The sequence below is a fragment of the Oncorhynchus nerka genome, linkage group LG14, assembly GCF_034236695.1.
Source record: "Oncorhynchus nerka isolate Pitt River linkage group LG14, Oner_Uvic_2.0, whole genome shotgun sequence".
Taxonomy (NCBI): domain Eukaryota; kingdom Metazoa; phylum Chordata; class Actinopteri; order Salmoniformes; family Salmonidae; genus Oncorhynchus; species Oncorhynchus nerka.
In genome coordinates this window covers 24,383,497-24,408,202 of record NC_088409.1, presented here as the reverse complement: position 1 = coordinate 24,408,202, position 24,706 = coordinate 24,383,497, and the positions used below count along the sequence as shown (strand labels likewise).

The following is a 24,706-nucleotide window of genomic DNA, read 5'->3' as shown; positions in this document are numbered from 1 at the left end:
GATGGTTAACTCTATTCCCTCTCTTGGTATTGCAGTTCATAGGCAGGACTAGTGTAGTGATGGTTAACTCTATTCCCTCTCTTGGTATTGCAGTTCATAGGCAGGACTAGTGTAGTGATGGTTAACTCTATTCCCTCCCTTGGTATTGCAGTTCATAGGCAGGACTAGTGTAGTGATGGTTAACTCTATTCCCTCTCTTGGTATTGCAGTTCATAGGCAGGACTAGTGTAGTGATGGTTAACTCTATTCCCTCCCTTGGTATTGCAGTTCATAGGCAGGACTAGTGTAGTGATGGTTAACTCTATTCCCTCCCTTGGTATTGCAGTTCATAGGCAGGACTAGTGTAGTGATGGTTAACTCTATTCCCTCCCTTGGTATTGCAGTTCATAGGCAGGACTAGTGTAGTGATGGTTAACTCTATTCCCTCTCTTGGTATTGCAGTTCATAGGCAGGACTAGTGTAGTGATGGTTAACTCTATTCCCTCTCTTGGTATTGCAGTTCATAGGCAGGACTAGTGTAGTGATGGTTAACTCTATTCCCTCCCTTGGTATTGCAGTTCATAGGCAGGACTAGTGTAGTGATGGTTAACTCTATTCCCTCTCTTGGTATTGCAGTTCATAGGCAGGACTAGTGTAGTGATGGTTAACTCTATTCCCTCTCTTGGTATTGCAGTTCATAGGCAGGACTAGTGTAGTGATGGTTAACTCTATTCCCTCTCTTGGTATTGCAGTTCATAGGCAGGACTAGTGTAGTGATGGTTAACTCTATTCCCTCTCTTGGTATTGCAGTTCATAGGCAGGACTAGTGTAGTGATGGTTAACTCTATTCCCTCTCTTGGTATTGCAGTTCATAGGCAGGACTAGTGTAGTGATGGTTAACTCTATTCCCTCTCTTGGTATTGCAGTTCATAGGCAGGACTAGTGTAGTGATGGTTAACTCTATTCCCTCTCTTGGTATTGCAGTTCATAGGCAGGACTAGTGTAGTGATGGTTAACTCTATTCCCTCTCTTGGTATTGCAGTTCATAGGCAGGACTAGTGTAGTGATGGTTAACTCTATTCCCTCTCTTGGTATTGCAGTTCATAGGCAGGACTAGTGTAGTGATGGTTAACTCTATTCCCTCTCTTGGTATTGCAGTTCATAGGCAGGACTAGTGTAGTGATGGTTAACTCTATTCCCTCCCTTGGTATTGCAGTTCATAGGCAGGACTAGTGTAGTGATGGTTAACTCTATTCCCTCCCTTGGTATTGCAGTTCATAGGCAGGACTAGTGTAGTGATGGTTAAGTCTATTCCCTCTCTTGGTATTGCAGTTCATAGGCAGGACTAGTGTAGTGATGGTTAACTCTATTCCCTCCCTTGGTATTGCAGTTCATAGGCAGGACTAGTGTAGTGATGGTTAAGTCTATTCCCTCTCTTGGTATTGCAGTTCATAGGCAGGACTAGTGTAGTGATGGTTAACTCTATTCCCTCCTTGGTATTGCAGTTCATAGGCAGGACTAGTGTAGTGATGGTTAAGTCTATTCCCTCTCTTGGTATTGCAGTTCATAGGCAGGACTAGTGTAGTGATGGTTAACTCTATTCCCTCCCTTGGTATTGCAGTTCATAGGCAGGACTAGTGTAGTGATGGTTAACTCTATTCCCTCCTTGGTATTGCAGTTCATAGGCAGGACTAGTGTAGTGATGGTTAACTCTATTCCCTCCCTTGGTATTGCAGTTCATAGGCAGGACTAGTGTAGTGATGGTTAACTCTATTCCCTCCCTTGGTATTGCAGTTCATAGGCAGGACTAGTGTAGTGATGGTTAACTCTATTCCCTCCCTTGGTATTGCAGTTCATAGGCAGGACTAGTGTAGTGATGGTTAAGTCTATTCCCTCTCTTGGTATTGCAGTTCATAGGCAGGACTAGTGTAGTGATGGTTAACTCTATTCCCTCCTTGGTAATGCAGTTCATAGGCAGGACTAGTGTAGTGATGGTTAACTCTATTCCCTCCCTTGGTATTGCAGTTCATAGGCAGGACTAGTGTAGTGATGGTTAACTCTATTCCCTCTCTTGGTATTGCAGTTCATAGGCAGGACTAGTGTAGTGATGGTTAACTCTATTCCCTCTCTTGGTATTGCAGTTCATAGGCAGGACTAGTGTAGTGATGGTTAACTCTATTCCCTCCCTTGGTATTGCAGTTCATAGGCAGGACTAGTGTAGTGATGGTTAAGTCTATTCCCTCTCTTGGTATTGCAGTTCATAGGCAGGACTAGTGTAGTGATGGTTAACTCTATTCCCTCCCTTGGTAATGCAGTTCATAGGCAGGACTAGTGTAGTGATGGTTAACTCTATTCCCTCCCTTGGTATTGCAGTTCATAGGCAGGACTAGTGTAGTGATGGTTAACTCTATTCCCTCTCTTGGTATTGCAGTTCATAGGCAGGACTAGTGTAGTGATGGTTAACTCTATTCCCTCTCTTGGTATTGCAGTTCATAGGCAGGACTAGTGTAGTGATGGTTAACTCTATTCCCTCCCTTGGTATTGCAGTTCATAGGCAGGACTAGTGTAGTGATGGTTAACTCTATTCCCTCTCTTGGTATTGCAGTTCATAGGCAGGACTAGTGTAGTGATGGTTAACTCTATTCCCTCCCCTTGGTATTGCAGTTCATAGGCAGGACTAGTGTAGTGATGGTTAACTCTATTCCCTCTCTTGGTATTGCAGTTCATAGGCAGGACTAGTGTAGTGATGGTTAACTCTATTCCCTCCTTGGTATTGCAGTTCATAGGCAGGACTAGTGTAGTGATGGTTAACTCTATTCCCTCTCTTGGTATTGCAGTTCATAGGCAGGACTAGTGTAGTGATGGTTAACTCTATTCCCTCCCTTGGTATTGCAGTTCATAGGCAGGACTAGTGTAGTGATGGTTAACTCTATTCCCTCTCTTGGTATTGCAGTTCATAGGCAGGACTAGTGTAGTGATGGTTAACTCTATTCCCTCTCTTGGTATTGCAGTTCATAGGCAGGACTAGTGTAGTGATGGTTAACTCTATTCCCTCTCTTGGTATTGCAGTTCATAGGCAGGACTAGTGTAGTGATGGTTAACTCTATTCCCCCTATTGGCAGTGTGCATGTTTAATACAGATCAACGTTGTTTTGAGACTAGTCAGCATTCAGCCCTGGAGGATTTGGGTGAGTGCAAGTGCAAGTAAGTGTGTGTGTGTCTGTCTGTCTGTGTGTGTGTGGGTGCGTGTATGTGTGCGGGTGTGTGTGTGTGCGGTCAGTAGTAGAGTACAGCCTGGCTTGCCTCGCGTGACTTCTAATGGAGCACAGTGAATGAACACAGCAGGCGCAGAGAGAGACACAGAGAGACAGAGAGAGGGAAAGAGAGACAAGAGAGAGAGACAGAGAGAGGGATAGAGAGACAAGAGAAAGAGACAGAGAGAGGGATAGAGAGACAAGAGAAAGAGACAAAGAGAGGGATAGAGAGACAGAGAGAGAGACAGAGAGAGGGATAGAGAGACAAGAGAAAGAGACAGAGAGAGGGATAGAGAGACAAGAGAAAGAGACAGAGAGAGGGATAGCGAGACAAGAGAAAGAGACAGAGAGGGATAGAGAGACAAGAGAAAGAGACAGAGAGAGGGATAGAGAGACAAGAGAAAGAGACAGAGAGAGAGACAGAGAGAGGGATAGAGAGACAGAGAGATAGAGAGACAGAGAGAGGGATAGAGAGACAGAGAGAGAGAGAGAGACAGAGAGAGGGATAGAGAGACAGAGAGAGAGAGATAGAGAGACAGAGAGAGAGAGAGAGTGTATACAGTGTATACATATAGATATATGTATATATATATATATATATATATATATATATATATATATATATAATATGACATTTGTAATGTCTTTATTGTTTTGAAACTTCTGTATGTGTATTGTTTACTGTTAATTTTGATTGTTTATTTCACTTTTGTATATTATCTACCTCACTTGCTTTGGCAATTTTAACACGTTTCCCATGACAATAAAGCCCCTTGAATTGAATTGAGTAGTGGAGGGGGTGGAGGGTTCCAAATCAGCCATGTTTCTCAAATGTTAAATTTTGAAGTTGTTCCAAACGTCAAATTTCAAAGTGTTTAGGGTTAAGTGTAGGCATTAACTCCACATTTTTAGGTTAGGCATTAACTCTGAAATCTTAAGGTTAGGCATTATCTCTGAATGGTTTTGGCACCAAAGGCAGATGCTTAGGCATTAATTACGAATTAACTCCAAAATCTTAAGGTGAGGCATTAACTGAGAATGGTTAAGGTAAGGGTTAAGGTTTGGGATAGGCTTAAAACAAAAATAACTTTCTATTGCTGGATTTGAACATGTAACTTTTGGTACCAGAAGTAGATGCTTATGTATGGCACATAACAGCTAGGGCAAAAGCCAAAACATTTACCCCTTGGAGTACCCAGGACCGGGTTTGGTCAACACTGCCCTACATACCGGTCTTGACGAGAAGGAAAAAAAACTGTCTGGAGGTTCTCTTCTGCACTGTTCAACCAATCCAGTAACTGTGGAGGAGGAGTTTACATAGAGTGTTGCCTTGTTAGCGTCCAAAAGCAGAAGTCATGTCACAGGCTCTCTTTCCATTTCCCCTGAAAACCGGAACATCCGGTCGGTCGTTGGAGACTTGGCAGAGGCTACACAGCTCTAGTATTACTACGGGGGGAGTGGTTTGGCTGAAAAGTGTTGTACACACTGAAACATTTTAGAAATAACCATTTTCTATGTTCTGTATATTCACCCTTTGCTGACTGTTTTATTTTTAAGGCAATGCTGAGCTGATCTGTGTTGGGAGGCTCTGTCTGGCATAACATTGGAGTTCATTCATTCTAGGCTGTGTGGTGGGTGGGGGAGGAGGTTATCTTTGGACTTTCTTTCATTCAAATGTTCTAAATAAGGAATAAAACTAAACACACACAAAATAATCACAAAATTCTACTTCTTCCCTAAACCCCACTCAGCAGTCATGTCATCCTGTTCCCTCTTTGTGCCCTCTACATATCCACTCCTCTTTCTGCCCCTCCTCTTCCTCCCTTCCTCCTGCCCTTGCTAGAGAGGGAGGGAGGGAGGGAGGAGGAAGGGGCTTCTCTAGCTAAAAACTGCATGGATACAAGGGGGGCTGTGGAGGGAAGCAGGGGGGAGGCGGTCTTTGTTGTTGTAGCTTAGAATCAGTCAGTGTGTCAGAAGAGATTGGCCCGGTACTGAAGCAGCAAGTCACTATGTCAGGGGATGTGTGCGTGTGCACACCTGAGTTTTGTTACTTGTATGTGTTTCTGTGCGTGTGAGTTTTTTTTGTTTGTGAGTGTTGGTTGGTGGAGGACGGGATGGCAGTGCTCTATCCTGTCAGTCTGAGCTTGGAGAACCACACCCTCTCAGATTTCTGCTCCCTAACTCAAAGTTCAACTCCATGGATACGCTGCCTGTTGGGGAGGAGCAGGGATGGACGAGTCAAGCACTGAATTTAAAACGGAGTTAAAGACATGGCACACAGTAACTCAATGGGTGGTTGTTAGTGTTTTTGTCAAATTACAACTTCAATAGCAATATTAATTTCATAAAAACCTAATAAAAAAATTAACTTTAGTAGGTTTTCAGTTTGTTATAAGAAAATAAATAGAGTTTAATTTATAATTGGATGTTTGTGTATTTGAATTAAACAGAATGTTCAGTCTCCATTGTGACAATGTCAGCATAGAAGGTGTCATCTCTAGGGCCCTGTGTTTTGGACAATGATCTTTAGTTAAAGATTTTTCATCAAACTGTCCCCTTTTCTTTTTATGTCAGATGGTCCAGCATCATCCTCAGACAATTTCTTACATTTTTGATGTAATTCAAATTTCTGGGAAAGGCTTCAAATAAAGGTTCAAATCTAGGTCATGTGACATGATTACCCAAAACACAGGGGCTGTGTTCCAAACACGTAAAAGACACACCCTCCTCCATTTACCCTCGCCTTATGCCCTTGGGGGAATCCCCCGGCCATCTTTTCCATCGGTCCAAACAATTAGCCAAGTAAGCAAAGTTGGCAACGTAAGACCCTCAGCTATCGTTTGCGATTGAGTGTGCGAGTGTACAATTCTGTTCACTCCGGGGCTTGAAACGCCCCATAATTCAATTTGTGACGATTGTACATTCGCTAAGAAAAGTCAGCCAAAAAGTACAACCAACATTAATATGGAGAAGTCAACATACAAGTGTAAGTAAAAACGAATGTAAATAAGTTAGACATTTTGCTACTAATGCACATGACGGCAAAAACACGTATGGTAAAAGTAATGATGTTTTTGTTTGGTTAGCTTTTAGAAACGTTAGCTAGCGCATACAACTTTCCCTGACATCACAATATAATCATTTTCGATTTACCTGATATCTTCAGATGGCTGGTATTCGATGTCTGCGGAGGTGTTGTCTTCTAGCCAAGATATGAAATGCAATCATAATTGACTGTAGCGCATATAAAGCACACACAACAGCTACCGGTGGTTCCATGATGACTGACAACACAACAGCTACCGGTGGTTCCATGATGACTGACAACACAACAGCTACCGGTGGTTTCATGATGACTGACAACACAACAGCTACGGTGGTTCCATTATGACTGACAACACAACAGCTACCGGTGGTTTCATGATGACTGACAACACAACAGCTACGGTGGTTCCATTATGACTGACAACACAACAGCTACCGGCGGTTCCATGATGACTGACAACACAACAGCTATGGTGGTTCCATTATGACTGACAACACAACAGCTACCGGTGGTTCCATGATGACTGACAACACAACAGCTGCCGGTGGTTCCATGATGACTGACAACACAACAGTGACCGGTGGTTTCATGATGACTGACAACACAACAGCTACCGGTGGTTCCATGTTGACTGACAACACAACAGCTACCGGTGGTTCCATGATGACTGACAACAAAACAGCTACCGGTGGTTCCATGATGACTGACAATACAACAGCTACCGGCGGTTCCATGATGACTGACAACACAACAGCGACCGGTGGTTCCATGATGACTGACAACCGGTGGTTCCATGATGACTGACAACACAACAGCTACCGGTAGTTCCATGATGACTGACAACACAACAGCTACCGGTGGTTCCATGATGACTGACAACACAACAGCGACCGGTGGTTCCATGATGACTGACAACACAACAGCTACCGGTGGTTCCATGATGACTGACAACACAACAGCTACGGTGGTTCCATTATGACTGACAACACAACAGCTACGGTGGTTCCATTATGACTGACAACACAACAGCTACCGGCGGTTCCATGATGACTGACAACACAACAGCTATGGTGGTTCCATTATGACTGACAACACAACAGCTACCGGTGGTTCCATGATGACTGACAACACAACAGCTGCCGGTGGTTCCATGATGACTGACAACACAACAGTGACCGGTGGTTTCATGATGACTGACAACACAACAGCTACCGGTGGTTCCATGTTGACTGACAACACAACAGCTACCGGTGGTTCCATGATGACTGACAACAAAACAGCTACCGGTGGTTCCATGATGACTGACAATACAACAGCTACCGGCGGTTCCATGATGACTGACAACACAACAGCGACCGGTGGTTCCATGATGACTGACAACCGGTGGTTCCATGATGACTGACAACACAACAGCTACCGGTAGTTCCATGATGACTGACAACACAACAGCTACCGGTGGTTCCATGATGACTGACAACACAACAGCGACCGGTGGTTCCATGATGACTGACAACACAACAGCTACCGGTGGTTCCATGATGACTGACAACACAACAGCTACGGTGGTTCCATTATGACTGACAACACAACAGCTACCGGTGGTTCCATGATGACTGACAACACAACAGCTACCGGTGGTTCCATGATGACTGACAACACAACAGCGACCGGTGGTTCCATGATGACTGACAACACAACAGCTACCGGTGGTTCCATGATGACTGACAACACAACAGCTACGGTGGTTCCATTATGACTGACAACACAACAGCTACGGTGGTTTCATGATGACTGACAACACAACAGCTACCGGTGGTTCCATGATGACTGACAACACAACAGCTACCGGTGGTTCCATGATGACTGACAACACAACAGCTACCGGTGGTTTCATGATGACTGACAACCGGTGGTTCCATGATGACTGACAACACAACAGCTACCGGTGGTTCCATGATGACTGACAACACAACAGCGACCGGTGGTTCCATGATGACTGACAACCGGTGGTTCCATGATGACTGACAACACAACAGCTACCGGCGGTTCCATGATAACTGACAACACAACAGCTACCGGTGGTTCCATGATGACTGACAACACAACAGCTACCGGTGGTTCCATTATGACTGACAACACAACAGCTACCGGCGGTTCCATGATAACTGACAACACAACAGCTACCGGTGGTTCCATGATGACTGACAACACAACAGCTACCGGTGGTTCCATTATGACTGACAACACAACAGCTACCGGTGGTTTCATGATGACTGACAACACAACAGCTACGGTGGTTCCATTATGACTGACAACACAACAGCTACCGGTGGTTCCATGATGACTGACAACACAACAGCTACCGGTGGTTCCATGATGACTGACAACACAACAGCTACCGGTGGTTCCATGATGACTGACAACACAACAGTGACCGGTGGTTCCATGATGACTGACAACACAACAGCGACCGGTGGTTCCATGATGACTGACAACACAACCGTGGGACTGATGAATTTCCGGGCAAGGGCGGTCCATTTAAAATGTATTCATTCCTCCCTCACCCCTTGCCCTGCAAGTGTCAACTCATCAGACGTCATGATTCATCATCAGAAGTGTCCACTTAATTTGAAGCCTGAGGGGAGAGGGTGTGTCTTTTAAGTGTTTGTAATGCAGCCATGGCCAAAGTCATGTCATGTTCCATCAGTTTCACAGTTGACTATCTCTGATCATGTGTCCACAGTGAGTGTTTGTGTATTTTCAGTTCTTCATAGCATCTGGGATAGTATATCTGTGTCTTTAGGCAGACATATTTTAATTTGGAGGGGTACCTCATCTGATTTAGGTGTGTGTGTGTATCCAGTATCCTCCTCCAGACTGCTAGGATGTAACTTGTACAGTATATGTACAGTATTAACACTTTTGACTTGCCTCTTTCGACCCCCCCACACACACACACCTCAATCAGATTAGGTAGAAATATGTATGCATCCAGCAGATCCATCAGTGTAGTGTTATGTAACTGTACAATGAACATAGTAGATTTCATGTTAATGTCATGTAGTAAACAAGTACATAGATTATGTAGTAGAGGAAACAGGCCAGGCAGCAGCTGGGAGGAGGATAACCCCCCCTTAAGATTACCGAGGCTCAGTCTAATAACATACCCATTTCTCACTCCCTGTTACCCCCCTTTCTCTCTATTTCCTCCCTTCCCCTTTCCGAAATGTGCAAACTCTAAATCCACACCCCATCGAGTCACTTCTGCTCCCTCAGTGCTGTAAACTACTCTTTAGGACTATCCAACATACCAACACACTCTAACCCAACATACCAACACACTCTAATCCAACATACCAACACACTCTAATCCAACATACCAACACACTCTACCCCAACATACCAACACACTCTACCCCAACATACCAACACACTCTAACCCAACATACCAACACACTCTATCCCAACATACCAACACACTCTAACCCAACATACCAACACACTCTAACCCAACATACCAACACACTATAACCCAACATACCAACACACTCTAACCCAACATACCAACACACTCTAACCCAACATACCAACACACTATAACCCAACACACCAACACACTCTAACCCAACATACCAACACACTCTAACCCAACATACCAACACACTCTAACCCAACATACCAACACACTCTAACCCAACATGCCAACACACTCTAACCCAACATACCAACACACTATAACCCAACACACCAACACACTCTAACCCAACATACCAACACACTCTAACCCAACATACCAACACACTATAACCCAACACACCAACACACTCTAACCCAACACACCAACACACTCTAACCCAACATACCAACACACTCTAACCCAACATACCAACACACTCTAACCCAACACACCAACACACTCTATCCCAACATACCAACACACTCTAACCCAACATACCAACACACTCTAACCCAACATACCATCACACTCTAACCCAACATACCATCACACTCTAACCCAACATACCAACACACTCTAACCCAACATACCAACACACTCTAACCCAACATACCAACACACTCTAACCCAACATACCAACACACTCTAACCCAACATACCAACACACTCTAACCCAACATACCAACACACTCTAACCCAACATACCAACACACTCTAACCCAACATACCAACACACTCTAACCCAACATAACAACACACTCTAATCCAACATACCAACACACTCTAACCCAACATACCAACACACACTAACCCAACATACCAACACACTCTAACCCAACATACCAACACACTCTAACCCAACATACCAACACACTCTAACCCAACATACCAACACACACTAACCCAACATACCAACACACTCTAACCCAACATACCAACACACTCTAACCCAACATACCAACACACTCTAACCCAACATACCAACACACTCTAACCCAACATACCAACACACTCTAATCCAACATACCAACACACTCTAACCCAACATACCAACACACTCTAACCCAACATACCAACACACTCTAACCCAACATACCAACACACACTAACCCAACATACCAACACACTCTATCCCAACATACCAACACACTCTAACCCAACATACCAACACTCTAACCCAACATACCAACACACTCTAACCCAACATACAACCCACTAACCCAACACACTCTAAACCAACATACCAACACACTCTAACCCAACATAACACACACTAACCCAACATACAACACACACTAACCCAACATACAACACACACTAACCCAACATACCAACACACTCTAACCCAACATAACACACACTAACCCAACATACAACACACACTAACCCAACATACAACACACTCTAACCCAACATACTTACACACTCTATCCCAACATACCAACACACACTAACCAAACATACCAACACACTCTACCCCAACATACCAACACACTACAACCCAACATACAACACACACTAACCCAACACACCAACACATTCTACCCCAACATACCAACACACTCCAACCCAACACACTCTAACCCAACATACCAACACACTCTAACCCAACATACCAACACACTCTAACCCAGCATACCAACACACTCTAATCCAACATACCAACACACACTAACCCAACATACCAACACACTCTAACCCAGCATACCAACACACTCTAACCCAGCACACTCTAACCCAATATACCAACATACTCTAAACCAACACACTCTAACCCAACATACCAACTCACTCCAACACTCTAACCCAACATACAACACAGTCTAACCCAACATACCAACACACTCTAACCCAGCATTCCAACACACTAACCCAACACACTCTAACCCAACATACCAACACCCATGCATACACACATAACAGAGAACACAAAAAATTCATCTTCAAAAGTTTCATTTATTAAAAGATTTTATTTTTGTATCATCAATGTAAAAAGTACTCCGAAGAGTAACACAGAGTGACAGCAGAGTAAGAGTGAGAAACAGAGAAATAGTGAGAGAGAAGGTAAGAGAGGGAGAGAAAGGGATGAACAGATATGAGAGAAAGGGAGGAGGGCAAAAGTAGTAGAATGTGGCAGAGAAGGAGGGAGGAGTTGAGAGAGGGGGAGGAGGGAGGGCTGAGGATAGAGAGGAGGAGGGAGGGAGGAGTAGAGGGTTGGAGGGAGGAGTAGAGAGAGGGGGAGGAGGATAGAGAGGAGCAGAAGGGAGGGAGGAGTAGAGGGGGTGAGTACAGCATCTACTAAGATATAAAAAGGCAGTTGAAATAAACAAGACATATTATTTCTGACCAATCAGCGGTGGTCTCTGCAGTAGAAAACATACATGGAAAAGAGATCACAAAAATCTGTGCAATCAGTTTCTCTGTCATAAAACAGCTGTATAAAAAACACAAGTAGGAAGAAGTGGCCCTTAACCACAGGCCCGGGGTCAGGTGTGTTTTCAACACCTAATGGTAAAAGTTAGGATTGGGGGTAGGAAAAATCTGATCATAGACCTGTGGTTAAGAGCAACTTATACCTCAAGCATAAAAACATCCCCCAGCCCCAAGTAAAGACAGTAGGTAGGTAACATGGAGGCTACCAGTGATTGTGTGTTCAGTTGTGGCTCTCCTTGGAGAAAGCTATAGGGAGTATGGATGCAACCATATGAACTTGTTTTAGCAGTGCTTTACTGGAAGCTCTGCATATAAACAGTTGATTAAGTATAAGTAAACTCTTTGTAAACCCTGTATCATGTATTTCCTCTGGAGCTCAGTTGGTAGAGCATGGTGCTTGCAATGTCAGGACAGTGGGTTTGATTCCAGGGACCACCCATATGTAAAAATGTATGCACGAACGACAGTAAGTCGCTTTGGATAAAAAGCGTCTGCTGAATGGCATATGTTTCATTAGTAAATACATGTGTATTAATGATTTGTTATGAGGAATATTTCAATCATGTTTTAGTCCTATTATGTATAGCAGCTTACGATGATGGTGCAAAATAAATATTCATACGGTCTCCCTTTTAGCTCTGATCCTCACGTTTTTCAAGTTTGACGAGCGCCAAGAAGCACACAGGAGATAGCAAGCGCTGATCATATCCTCCAGTCAGACCTACATAATCAACTATAAAATACACCCCGGAGAAGAGGCAACTGTCAATCTAAAAACGGAAATAAATTAGCCACTGTCGTTAGTTCATAGAAGACTATGATGTATATGTATAGAATACTATTGTGTTGTACACATGACCACTGTACAGGTTGGAGTAGAGGTTGCCTTGCTGTTGTGGGATCTGTAGGTAGCTAGTTTTGCCCAACAGACCCCTGGAAGCCAGATAAGAGATTGAAGGCAGGAATTAGGCGTTGTGTACTGTGCTATTCGACTGATTGTGCACTGTGCTATTAAGAAAGACAAGCAAACTATCAAAATGCAGTAGAAAATGCTTTGAAAGAATAAAATGCTTTGTTTTTTGTACACATACTATTTGGTAAAGGCACAAAAGTCCAATCATCCCCCCAAAATTTGTCCCATCATAACAGTAAAAACCACAAACAAACCGCTGTACAGCAACTTTCCCAAGAGCATCAGTCAACCAATCGGTCAACCAATTGTAAGTTCAAAGAGCGAGAAACACAGCTGCCAATTAATAAATAAAGGTAATAAATAAATGCAGCATTGTCAAGTCAACATGTGAATAAATAAACAGGATTTCTGTCTGTCTGTGTCTGTCTGTGAGTGGACTCTTCTCTCAGGGTGGTCTTTAGAGTCTCCCACTGAGCCATTTAAAGGATTAAGTTGTCCCTAGAAGCTGATCTAAGGTCTGTTTGGTATTCTATCCCCTACCGGCTAGGCCATTGAAATGTGATTTACTGTTTACCGGATAACCCGCTTCACATTTCTCCACACAGAATAAAACCCAGTTGTGGTTCATTCGTTTCAGTCATAATCGATCTTCACCCAAAACACCTTGCATCCGTCTTCACAAACAGATTGTGTCATGTTGATGGATTGACATTGAATAGATTCTAAACCTCTTTAGACTTCAGTAGAGGTCCCTGCCACGTCCTCTTAGATGTTATTCAGCTCTAGAGGTCATTCAGTAGTCTAATGATAATTCCTCACTTCTATCCGTAATGCCTCAGTCTATTGAACTGTCTGTCTGCAGTTATTCAGTTCTAGAGGTCATTCAGTAGTCTAATGATTATTCCTCACTTCTATCCGTAATGCCTCGGTCTATTGAACTGTCTGTCTGCAGTTATTCAGTTCTAGAGGTCATTCAGTAGTCTAATGATTATTCCTCACTTCTATCCGTATTGCCTCGGTCTATTGAACTGTCTGTCTGCAGTTATTCAGTTCTAGAGGTCATTCAGTAGTCTAATGATTATTCCTCACTTCTATCCGTAATGCCTCGGTCTATTGAACTGTCTGTCTGCAGTTATTCAGCTCTAAAGGTCATTCAGTAGTCTAATGATTATTCCTCACTTCTATCCGTAATGCCTCGGTCTATTGAACTGTCTGTCTGCAGTTATTCAGTTCTAGAGGTCATTCAGTAGTCTAATGATTATTCCTCACTTCTATCCGTAATGCCTCGGTCTATTGAACTGTCTGTCTGCAGTTATTCAGTTCTAGAGGTCATTCAGTAGTCTAATCATTATTCCTCACTTCTATCCGTAATGCCTCGGTCTATTGAACTGTCTGTCTGCTGTTATTCAGCTCTAGAGGTCATTCAGTAGTCTAATGATTATTCCTCACTTCTATCCGTAATGCCTCGGTCTATTGAACTGTCTGTCTGCAGTTATTCAGTTCTAGAGGTCATTCAGTAGTCTAATGATTATTCCTCACTTCTATCCGTAATGCCTCGGTCTATTGAACTGTCTGTCTGCAGTTATTCAGTTCTAGAGGTCATTCAGTAGTCTAATGATTATTCCTCACTTCTATCCGTAATGCCTCGGTCTATTGAACTGTCTGTCTGCTGTTATTCACTGGAAGCATCATCTCTGAGGAGATTCCAGGAATATCATTCCAGGAATATAACTATCCTTAATCCCCAAATCTTATTCCACCTGTCCTTCTAACCATCCTCTCCTCGTCACCTCCTTGCCTCCAACCACCTGAAACCCAAATATTCCTAAGCCAACAGTGTTTCGATTAAGTTTGCATAGTGGCATTTACCTTTTCTTAAGTGGAGTAAGAGAGTATATCATTCGGTCAATCAGAGATCCAATATTCTATAAACAAGCGATGGGCTTTAAGAGGTGCTTACCAACCTTCCAATCTACAACCACTATTTGTGCAAAAACATCTGATTGTTGTTGAACTGTGATTATGATTCACAAGGACACATTCTGTCCTCATGTAGTAATAACTGTAGTCTCTCAGATATCATTTTCATTAATGGTCCTAATTGCGTTTAGGGAGTTGCAAAAGATCCATCATGAAGGAAACTCATCAGCACCTAAAACCATGGCTGCAGTCCAAATTCTAATTAGAGTGTGATGATCGGAGGCAACGTCCTTAGTGGAAATATTGAAGTTGAGCTTAAAAACAACCAACCCACAGCTATTCATGTATCTAGCAAGCTAACGTAGCTAGCTAGCAACAGTTATCCATAGCTGGCTAGCTACAGTTCTCCATAGCTGGCTAGCTACAGTTCTCCATAGCTGGCTAGCTACAGTTATCCATAGCTGGCTAGCTACAGTTATCCATAGCTGGCTAGCTAGTTTTATAGTTTGGTCATTTATTGCAATACATTTCAGAATTTCCAAAAAGATGTTTATGAAGCTAGCTAGGTTTTATAGGCTCCTCACTACGAGACTAAGCCAATTTGGCAACGCTAAAATCAATGTCATATATATAGCTTGCTAGCAAGCTAGAATCATAATTTTGTCTGACAGGCCGAAAATGCAGCCGTGATGAGTGAATGTGACATTCGCGGCCACCGGAGTATGATACATGACTACAATTTGCATTGAATTGTGGGTCATATAAACCCCGCAAGTGATCAAAGTTCTTCACTCGCTCCCTCGAGCTAAATCGAGGGCCGAGGGGGCAACGTTAGTGAATTGGACCTCCACTTAAGATGGCAATCAAACTGCATCCGGTTTCAAAGGGGATTCCCCCAAGGGAGAGTGGCTAGTGCGAGGGCTGAGGGGCTAAACATAAAGTGTTTGGACTGCAGCCTATTTCTACCCCTGACTCTCCCTATCACAGCAGCTTTAGCATGTTGACGTAGTCACACTAGCCTGCTGGGCGGAGGAGTGTGCTCAGTGCATCAGGTCTATAAAGGGGCGGAGTTAACCCTGCTCTTACACTCCCCCCTTTTCAAAGGCTTTGCCGTGATTGAATGAGCCTGGACCCGCCCCTGACAGGTCTTTACTGTCTTTTTCCCAGTCTTCCCGGCAACAGGCTGGCTTTGGCACCGGATTGGCTGCTGCTGGCTTTGGAGGTTGTTGAAGGGCGTGGTGGAAGAGATTACGCTGTCCTGCATGGCTGGACCGCCCCTGGTGGTGGGAGGTGGCATGACAGGCAGCAGCTGTTTCCCCTCCATTGGTTTCCAGGGAGAAAGGATGGGCACTACAAGGACCGAGGTGGGACCGGGCTCAGAACAGAGCCCCGCTTTGTTGCTTGATGATTCTCCCTCTCTCTCTTTGCTGTCCTCATCTTCCTTTCTCTCATTCTCTTGGTCGCTGGTGGGGTCCTGGGGGTGTGGGGGTACCCCTGAAGTTGCCGAGGGGACGTCTCCCCCCTCCTTCCTCCTCTCCTCTCCTCCACCGGCGTTGAGCCTCTTAAAGAGTACAGGAGGAGGGGTGTCAGAGTCTGTGTCTGACCAACTCAGTCTGCGCTTCTGGAGAGAGACAGAGAGAATGTTGTCAGCCACAACTTATCAACATATTATCGTGTGTGTGTGTGTGTGTGTGTGTGTGTGTGTGTGTTTGTTCTCACCTTCACAGGGATGTGCGACTGGTCTCTGTGCCTGTGTGGGGGGGTGCTGCTGGGGCTGTCCCGGGGGGAGAGGTGAGGGGGGAAGAGGGTAGGGGCGGTAGGTGGGGCAAAGGGGGACACCTGTGGAAACCACATCTTCAGCATCGTCTCCACCTGGAGAAGAGTGTTCATATACTTTTCCCTATGGAGGTGGAGATAGAGGGAGGAGAGAATGGAGAGATGGAGAGAATGGACAGATAGAGGGAGGAGAGAATGGAGAGATAGAGAGAATGGACAGATAGAGGGAGGAGAAAATGGAGAGATAGAGGGAGGAGAAAATGGAGAGATAGAGGGAGGAGAAAATGGAGAGATAGAGGGAGGAGAAAATTGAGAGATGGAAAGATTGGAGAGATAGAGGGAGGAGAGAATGGAGAGATAGAGGGAGGATAAAATGGAGAGATAGAGGGAGGAGAGAATGGAGAGATAGAGGGAGGAGAAAATGGAGAGATAGAGGGAGGAGAAAATTGAGCGATAGAGGGAGGAGAGAATGGAGAGATAGAGGGAGGAGAGAATGGAGAGATGGAGAGAGAGGGAGGAGAGAATGGAGAGAGAGGGAGGAGAGAATGGAGAGATAGAGGGAGGAGAGAATGGAGAGATAGAGAGAAGAGAATGGAGAGAGAGGGAGGAGAGAATGGAGAGATGGAGGGAGGAGAGAATGGAGAGATAGAGGGAGGAGAGAATGGAGAGATAGAGGGAGGAGAGAATGGAGAGAGAGGGAGAGAGGAGAGAATGGAGAGATAGAGGGAGGAGAAAATGGAGCGATAGAGGGAGGAGAGAATGGAGAGATAGAGGGAGGAGAGAATGGAGAGATAGAGAGAGAGGAGAGAATGGAGAGAGTGGAGAGATAGAGGGAGGATAGAATGGAGAGATAGAGGGAGGAGAGAATGAAGAGATAGAGGGAGAATGAAGAGATAGAGGGATGAGAGAATGGAGAGATAGAGGGAGGAGAGAATTGAGAGAGAGGGAGGAGAGAAAGGAGAGATAGAGGGAGGAGAGAATGGAGAGATAGAGAGGGAGGAGAGAATGGAGAGAGAGAGAGGAGAGATGGAGAGAATGGAGAGAGAATGGAGAGATAAAGGGAGGAGAGAATGGAGAGATAAAGGGAGGAGAGAATGGAGAGATAGAGAGGAGAGAATGGAGAGATAAGAGGGAGAAGAGAATGGAGAGATAGAGAGAGAGGAGAGAATGGAGAGATAGAGAATGGAGAGATAGAGGGAGAGAATGGAGAGATAGAGAGAGGAGGATTATAAGGCTTAGAAAACAACCCTTCTAAGAATAGCATGGACATTAACTTACCTGTTCTCATCTACTAAATACAGATCCAGACTAAATCCACTTCTCTCTCTAAACATTCAAACTGGACTACTTATTATGAAAGCTCTCTTTTTCTGCTGTTGTGACAGAATGCTGAAACTGAGTAGTGCAGGGTTGAGTCCAGTATGCACATAAACAGGTGTGTGTGTGTGTGTGTGTGTGCATGTGTGTGTGTGTGTGTGGCCTTACCCGATGCTGGGTCTCCGTAAGACCCCTACGATCCTCTGGATGCGGTCCATGGCTGCACTCTGCTGGAAACTACTCAGACCTGTCAATCAAATACACAATCCTCCAGTCAGCATTCACTGTAACACTGTCTGACACGCTACAGTCAACACACACACACACACACCAGACATCCACACACAGACACGAGACACACACACACCAATACGCCTACAGATGAAAACTACAGACACAGTAGCTGCAGACTAGATCAATACGGCTGCAGCATCACACACCAGTGTAGGAGAATGGTGCTTACCACGGTCAAATCGTCCCCCCTTCAGTCCATTCAGCAGCTCCAGTAGGGGCCTTACAAATCCCTGCAGCTCAGCACACTGGGAGGGAGGGAGGGGGAGAGAGAGAGAGAGAGAGAGAGAGAGAGAGAGAGGAGGGATGATTATTAATGGGGTACAGTACTGTGGTCTCTGAAGTTGGTTCAGTCTCAAACATCTGTAGGAAGATGAGTTATATATCCCTGTCTTCCATCCCAATCCCTTCATCTCTCTCTGACATTCACCTTCTGGGCAAAGAGCAGGTCTCCCTCTGTCTTCTCTCTCTCCGTCTCTCTTGTTCTCTGTCTCTCAGCTGTGACCCTGGGGTGACCTCCAGTGACCTCTGAACCCAGTGACTCCTCCTCCTCGCGGTCAGTGAAGCCGTCACACGCCCACTGGGACTCGGGACTCTCTGCCCCGGCACTCCCGTTGCCCCTGACCATGCCCCCAGTGCCGAGGATGACGGCGGGGGAGCGTTCAGACAGGAAGACGTCAGTGTCATCCTCCGCCTGCTCAGAGTGGTTGAACAGGTAGCTGTCACTGGAGCTCAGCGAATCAACAGAGGGCTGGGAGGAAGTGCTGCCCTGTGATTGCATCACTGTGTGATTGGAGAGAGAGGGGGGAAGGGGGAGAGGCGAGAGAGCAGGGGGGAGTGGGGTAAACAGAGAAAAGATTTAGAATAACTGCCAAGTAACAAAATGTGTCCTCTATGACAACAGCCAAATGACATTGTATATTCAACGGAGAGAAAGAAAAATCCAACCCATATTTATGTTTATTTATTTTCCCCTTTGCAATTAATATGACATAATGACATTTGAAATGTGTAATGTAAACTAATGTTTACTGTTAATTTTTTTTCATTGTTCATTTCACTTTTGTTTATTACCTATTTCACTTGTTTTGGCAATGTAAATATATATTTCCCATGCCAATAAATCCCTTAAATTGAAATTGAATGAAAGAGGAGGAGCGACATTGCTGTGGAAATTGCTATAGGGGAGACATTGTTTTTAAATCCTACAACCCCAAAATAATAACAGCAATTCAAAATGGTGGGTCTACCAGTGGCCTAGTTAAACATGATGTGGAGCGTGACTGGGGGTATGCAGTAGGCACACAATGGCAGTGCATGTCTGGCTCCCATTGAGGGCAGAGGAGATGGGGTAAGAGAGAGTGAAACGCGAGGGGGAAGGGTGTGAGTAGAATAAGCAGTAGTAGAATCCAATAAGGCAGGCTGGGTCTCTCTCTCTCCTCCTCGGCCTCCGGGGTTCTCTCTCTCTCGCTCCTCTCCTCTTACTCGCTCTTTCTCTCCATCCCCCCTCACTCTGATTCACTCACTATACCACCCCCCTCCTCTGTTTTTCTGTCTGCCTCCCACCTCTTCCTCTCTTTCCCCCCCTCTGTAGACAGTACCCCCCCCTCTCTCCCCCTCTCTAATCTGGGAGTCCCTGTTGGTTTGTGACCTCAGACTACATTAAGAGGGGTAACAAGAGCACTCTAGTATCTCCACACACACACACACACACACAGGGTCTAACGCCCACCACCCAAAAATACACACTTTCGTATATACACCCTCCACGCACACAAATGTACACACACACAACATACCATTTAACACACCCCACACACTCACTGATAAAGTCTCGCCACACACATTCTGCTAGAGAGAAAACCCTCTGTGATAATAGTCTGTCTGCAATGTACACACACAAACAAACACACACACACACACAGACACACACACAGACAGTCTTATTAACTCACTTCACTGTTTAATAGTCTGTCACAGAAGTTGTGAGTTTTATAACTACACACACACACACACACTTGTGTAATTGTGTATTTTAGTCCTCTTGATTTTGAATGATATATTTTTAACTCTGCATTGTTGGGAAAGACTCGTAAGCATTTCACGGTAAAGTCTACACACATCATATTCGGCACGTTACAAATTGTATTTGTTTTGATTCCACACACACACACACAGACAGACACACACACAGACAGACTTATTCATTCACTTCACTGTTTAATAGTCTGTCACAGAAGTTGGGATTTTTACAAGAAAAGGACCACAGTACACTTGGGTAACATAATTGTAACAATCCTAAAATCGATTATAACAGATTGATTATAACTATGGTGGCTCTTTCCTGGGACTTGTGCTTTCCCAATTACGCCTATCATTTGGATAGACTTTGTGGGAATGTAAAGATGAATGTCTGGATGCATGCCAATATTATGTAATACAAAGACGTAACATGGACCAATGGATCAACCCACTGCATCATATGAGCCAAAACCTATACACTCCTCAGCTTTTTTTCTCTCGGTGTGTGTGTGTTGGCCCGGCCCCGTGTAGGTATGTAGGCTGCAGGGGAATTTGACTGTGGTGTGTGTGTGTGTGTGTGTGTGTGTGTGTGTGTTTGAGGCCCATGATCATGACAAACACAAACATTACAACTGACACAAATGACACTCAGCACAATAATTATACTTATAACGGACACTGACAAATGTAATATATTATGTTAAAGTCTGACGTTGACAAAGGTCTAGCAATTGTTCCATGCTTTTAGAATGAACGCTAGCCTACAGCTCTATAACACTGTATTATCAACTATCAACGATGTAACAAATCAGGAGTAGCCTACACTAAACACAACGAACGTAATTAAGGAAATATTGTATCATGTCTCTGGTATAGTCTATCACAGTCAATTCCGTAAACCGCGCAGGAATGTAGCAATGTACATTTTAAAGAGAACTCTCACCTGAAATATTGCAACAAAATAACAGCAGTAGAACCGGCCACGGTTGCCAGAAACGGCCTTGATAACGTCAATCTCTGTAACCCACTTGGCGATATTTGTCTCACACTCGTTGGAACATCAGGTCGGCAGTCTCCTTCCTCTCGCGATCACCGGACCTTCATTGGTGTGCCTCTTTGCTAGTTCTTTCTATCTCCACGGTTTACGATCTTCAACATGTGCACGGATACACGTGCCCACATTTGTTCGTGCCCTATTGGTTGTTCGTCTGAAGTTACAAACTCCATTGGTGGATCCATGCAGCCAGTGAATTATTTACTGCCTGCTGATTGGTGGGTCAGCGGGGCACTCAAAGCCCCGCCTATGCATGTGGGGCTCGTGGTTAGGGCTGAGTGGGTAGTCTACTCGTGCCTCAGTCTACTACGGCTGAGCGGTGTAAACACACGCACACGAGCACGTCTTTATAGGCCTGTATAGTTATTATAATGAATGCCTAGAATAAAAATGAGTTATATTGTATAAAATATTTAGGATAGAGGCGTAGGCCAATATGCTGACTAATTTGTACCTGATGGTCTAGTCCTAAATGCTATTTTAGGCAGACCTATAACTCTGGTGGGCTAAGGGTTCTCTCATGGACATGAGAAGTGCGCACGTGATTACGCGCCACCATTCAAGGTCACACCTCACACCGGGTCTGGAACAAGAGTTCTGTTCTCATCGTTCTGATCTAGAGAAACACACAAACCACAAGTCATTATCAACGTGTGAAATAGGCTACCTCAGGAACAGATAGGAGAACGAAGATCTCATTGATATAGTTATTATGGGCTGCTGCAGCCTGTAGAATCCATGCCAGTATGTTTTTGTGGCTGTTTGTGTTGTTTTGTACTGTATAATGTCAATGTTAGGCAATAATGGTTTTCAATAAGTCAGAAATGTGTAAATGTGTTTTCAATACAGAGATGTGTGGACAGGTAACACAAACTTCCCAACAATGCAAATATTCTCCTCACTCACTGTGTGTTTTATGGTCAAATAGTAAACACTTTAGGATTTGATATGGTCTTCTAGGCTTGGAAAGCCAATACAGTCACAGAGGCATATAGCATACGGTGCTTAGGGACCTAAAGCTTTCCATCCCCTTATACATACAGCTAAACATTAACCCAATGACCCTCCTCTTCACCATGCAACACACATACGCTCGCACGCACACACACACTTGTGTATTTGTGTATTTTGTTCCTCCTGATTTTTTATTAGATTTTTTTTTACTCTGCAATGTTGGGAAAGACGTGTAAGCAAGCATTTATTAACTCATATTCGGGAACATGTGTAAAATGCAATTTGTTTGGATTTGATTGATTTGACAAACACACACAGAGACCACACAATAGCACACACCCACACCCACACCCACACCCACACACAACAATAATGTATAGGATACTCTTGATTTAATAAAGGTGTTAATTGCTTTGATGTGAAACAGGAACTAATTTCAGATTTGCTGTTTTCTGGGTGTGTATACAGTGTATAGCATACAGTATATGTAGTGTTAGGTTACTTCCTCTCCCCATACATCCAGCTCACTATGAACTCAGCAACACTCCTCTTCAACATGTGACATGCATAACCTGGCCATTTCCCATTCGCTGTCCCTGTTGGCGAAAACCTGGCCATCGTTACACTGTCATCATATCGCTCTAAAAATGTGTTTTTAACATTAACTATTTAAATAGTACAGCAATGTATGAGCTACTTTTTATTTAATAATATCTTTAATTGGTTTGATGTGAAACAGGGATCACTTTCAGATTTGCTGGTGTTTTTCTGGGCATTACAGTACCAGTCTTAGGTTTGGACACACCTACTCATTCAAGGGTTTTTCTTTATTTGTACTATGTTCTACATTGTAGAATAATAGTGAAGACATCACAACTATGAAATAACACATATGGAATCATGTAGTAACCAAAAAAGTGTTAAACAAATCTAAATATATTTTATATTTGAAATTCTTCAAAGTAGACAACCTTTGCCTTGATGACAGCTTTGCACACTCTTGGCATTTATTATGGTGGGTTATTGGGTGTGTATATATAGGCTAACGTGAGGTCCTTTATGATGGTGGGTTATTGGGTGTGTATATATAGGCTAACGTGAGGTCCTTTATGATGGTGGGTTATTGGGTGTGTATATATAGGCTAACGTGAGGTTCTTTATGATGGTGAGTTATTGGGTGTGTATATATAGGCTAACGTGAGGTCCTTTATGATGGTGAGTTATTGGGTGTGTATATATAGGCTAACGTGAGGTCCTTTATGATGGTGGGTTATTGGGTGTGTATATATAGGCTAACGTGAGGTCCTTTATGATGGTGGGTTATTGGGTGTGTATATATAGGCTAACGTGAGGTCCTTTATGATGGTGAGTTATTGGGTGTGTATATATAGGCTAACGTGAGGTCCTTTATGATGGTGGGTTATTGGGTGTGTATATATAGGCTAACGTGAGGTCCTTTATGATGGTGAGTTATTGGGTGTGTATATATAGGCTAACGTGAGGTCCTTTATGATGGTGAGTTATTGGGTGTGTATAAATAGGCTAACGTGAGGTCCTTTATGATGGTGAGTTATTGGGTGTGTATATATAGGCTAACGTGAGGTCCTTTATGATGGTGAGTTATTGGGTGTGTATATATAGGCTAACGTGAGGTCCTTTATGATGGTGGGTTATTGGGTGTGTATATATAGGCTAACGTGAGGTCCTTTATGATGGTGGGTTATTGGGTGTGTATATATAGGCTAACGTGAGGTCCTTTATGATGGTGGGTTATTGGGTGTGTATATATAGGCTAACGTGAGGTCCTTTATGATGGTGAGTTATTGGGTGTGTATATATAGGCTAACGTGAGGTCCTTTATGATGGTGGGTTATTGGGTGTGTATATATAGGCTAACGTGAGGTCCTTTATGATGGTGGGTTATTGGGTGTGTATATATAGGCTAACGTGAGGTCCTTTATGATGGTGAGTTATTGGGTGTGTATATATAGGCTAACGTGAGGTCCTTTATGATGGTGGGTTATTGGGTGTGTATATATAGGCTAACGTGAGGTCCTTTATGATGGTGAGTTATTGGGTGTGTATATATAGGCTAACGTGAGGTCCTTTATGATGGTGAGTTATTGGGTGTGTATATATAGGCTAACGTGAGGTCCTTTATGATGGTGAGTTATTGGGTGTGTATATATAGGCTAACGTGAGGTCCTTTATGATGGTGAGTTATTGGGTGTGTATATATAGGCTAACGTGAGGTCCTTTATGATGGTGAGTTATTGGGTGTGTATATATA

At 43.9% G+C, this 24,706-nt stretch overlaps 1 protein-coding gene across 1 annotated transcript; it reads right to left on the bottom strand.

The window, feature by feature from the left end:
- Positions 1–11,686: 11,686 nt before the first annotated feature.
- Positions 11,687–21,541, bottom strand: LOC115119642 (uncharacterized). Its single transcript, XM_029648500.2, has 6 exons — positions 21,352–21,541; positions 18,817–19,169; positions 18,559–18,634; positions 18,264–18,342; positions 16,722–16,902; positions 11,687–16,623 (listed from the first exon to the last, which is right to left on the bottom strand). The coding sequence occupies exons 2-6, from the start codon at positions 19,165–19,167 to the stop codon at positions 16,057–16,059; spliced, it is 1,254 nt and encodes a 417-aa protein (XP_029504360.2). The 5' UTR covers positions 19,168–19,169; positions 21,352–21,541; the 3' UTR covers positions 11,687–16,056.
- Between the last annotated feature and the right edge of the window lie 3,165 nt (positions 21,542–24,706).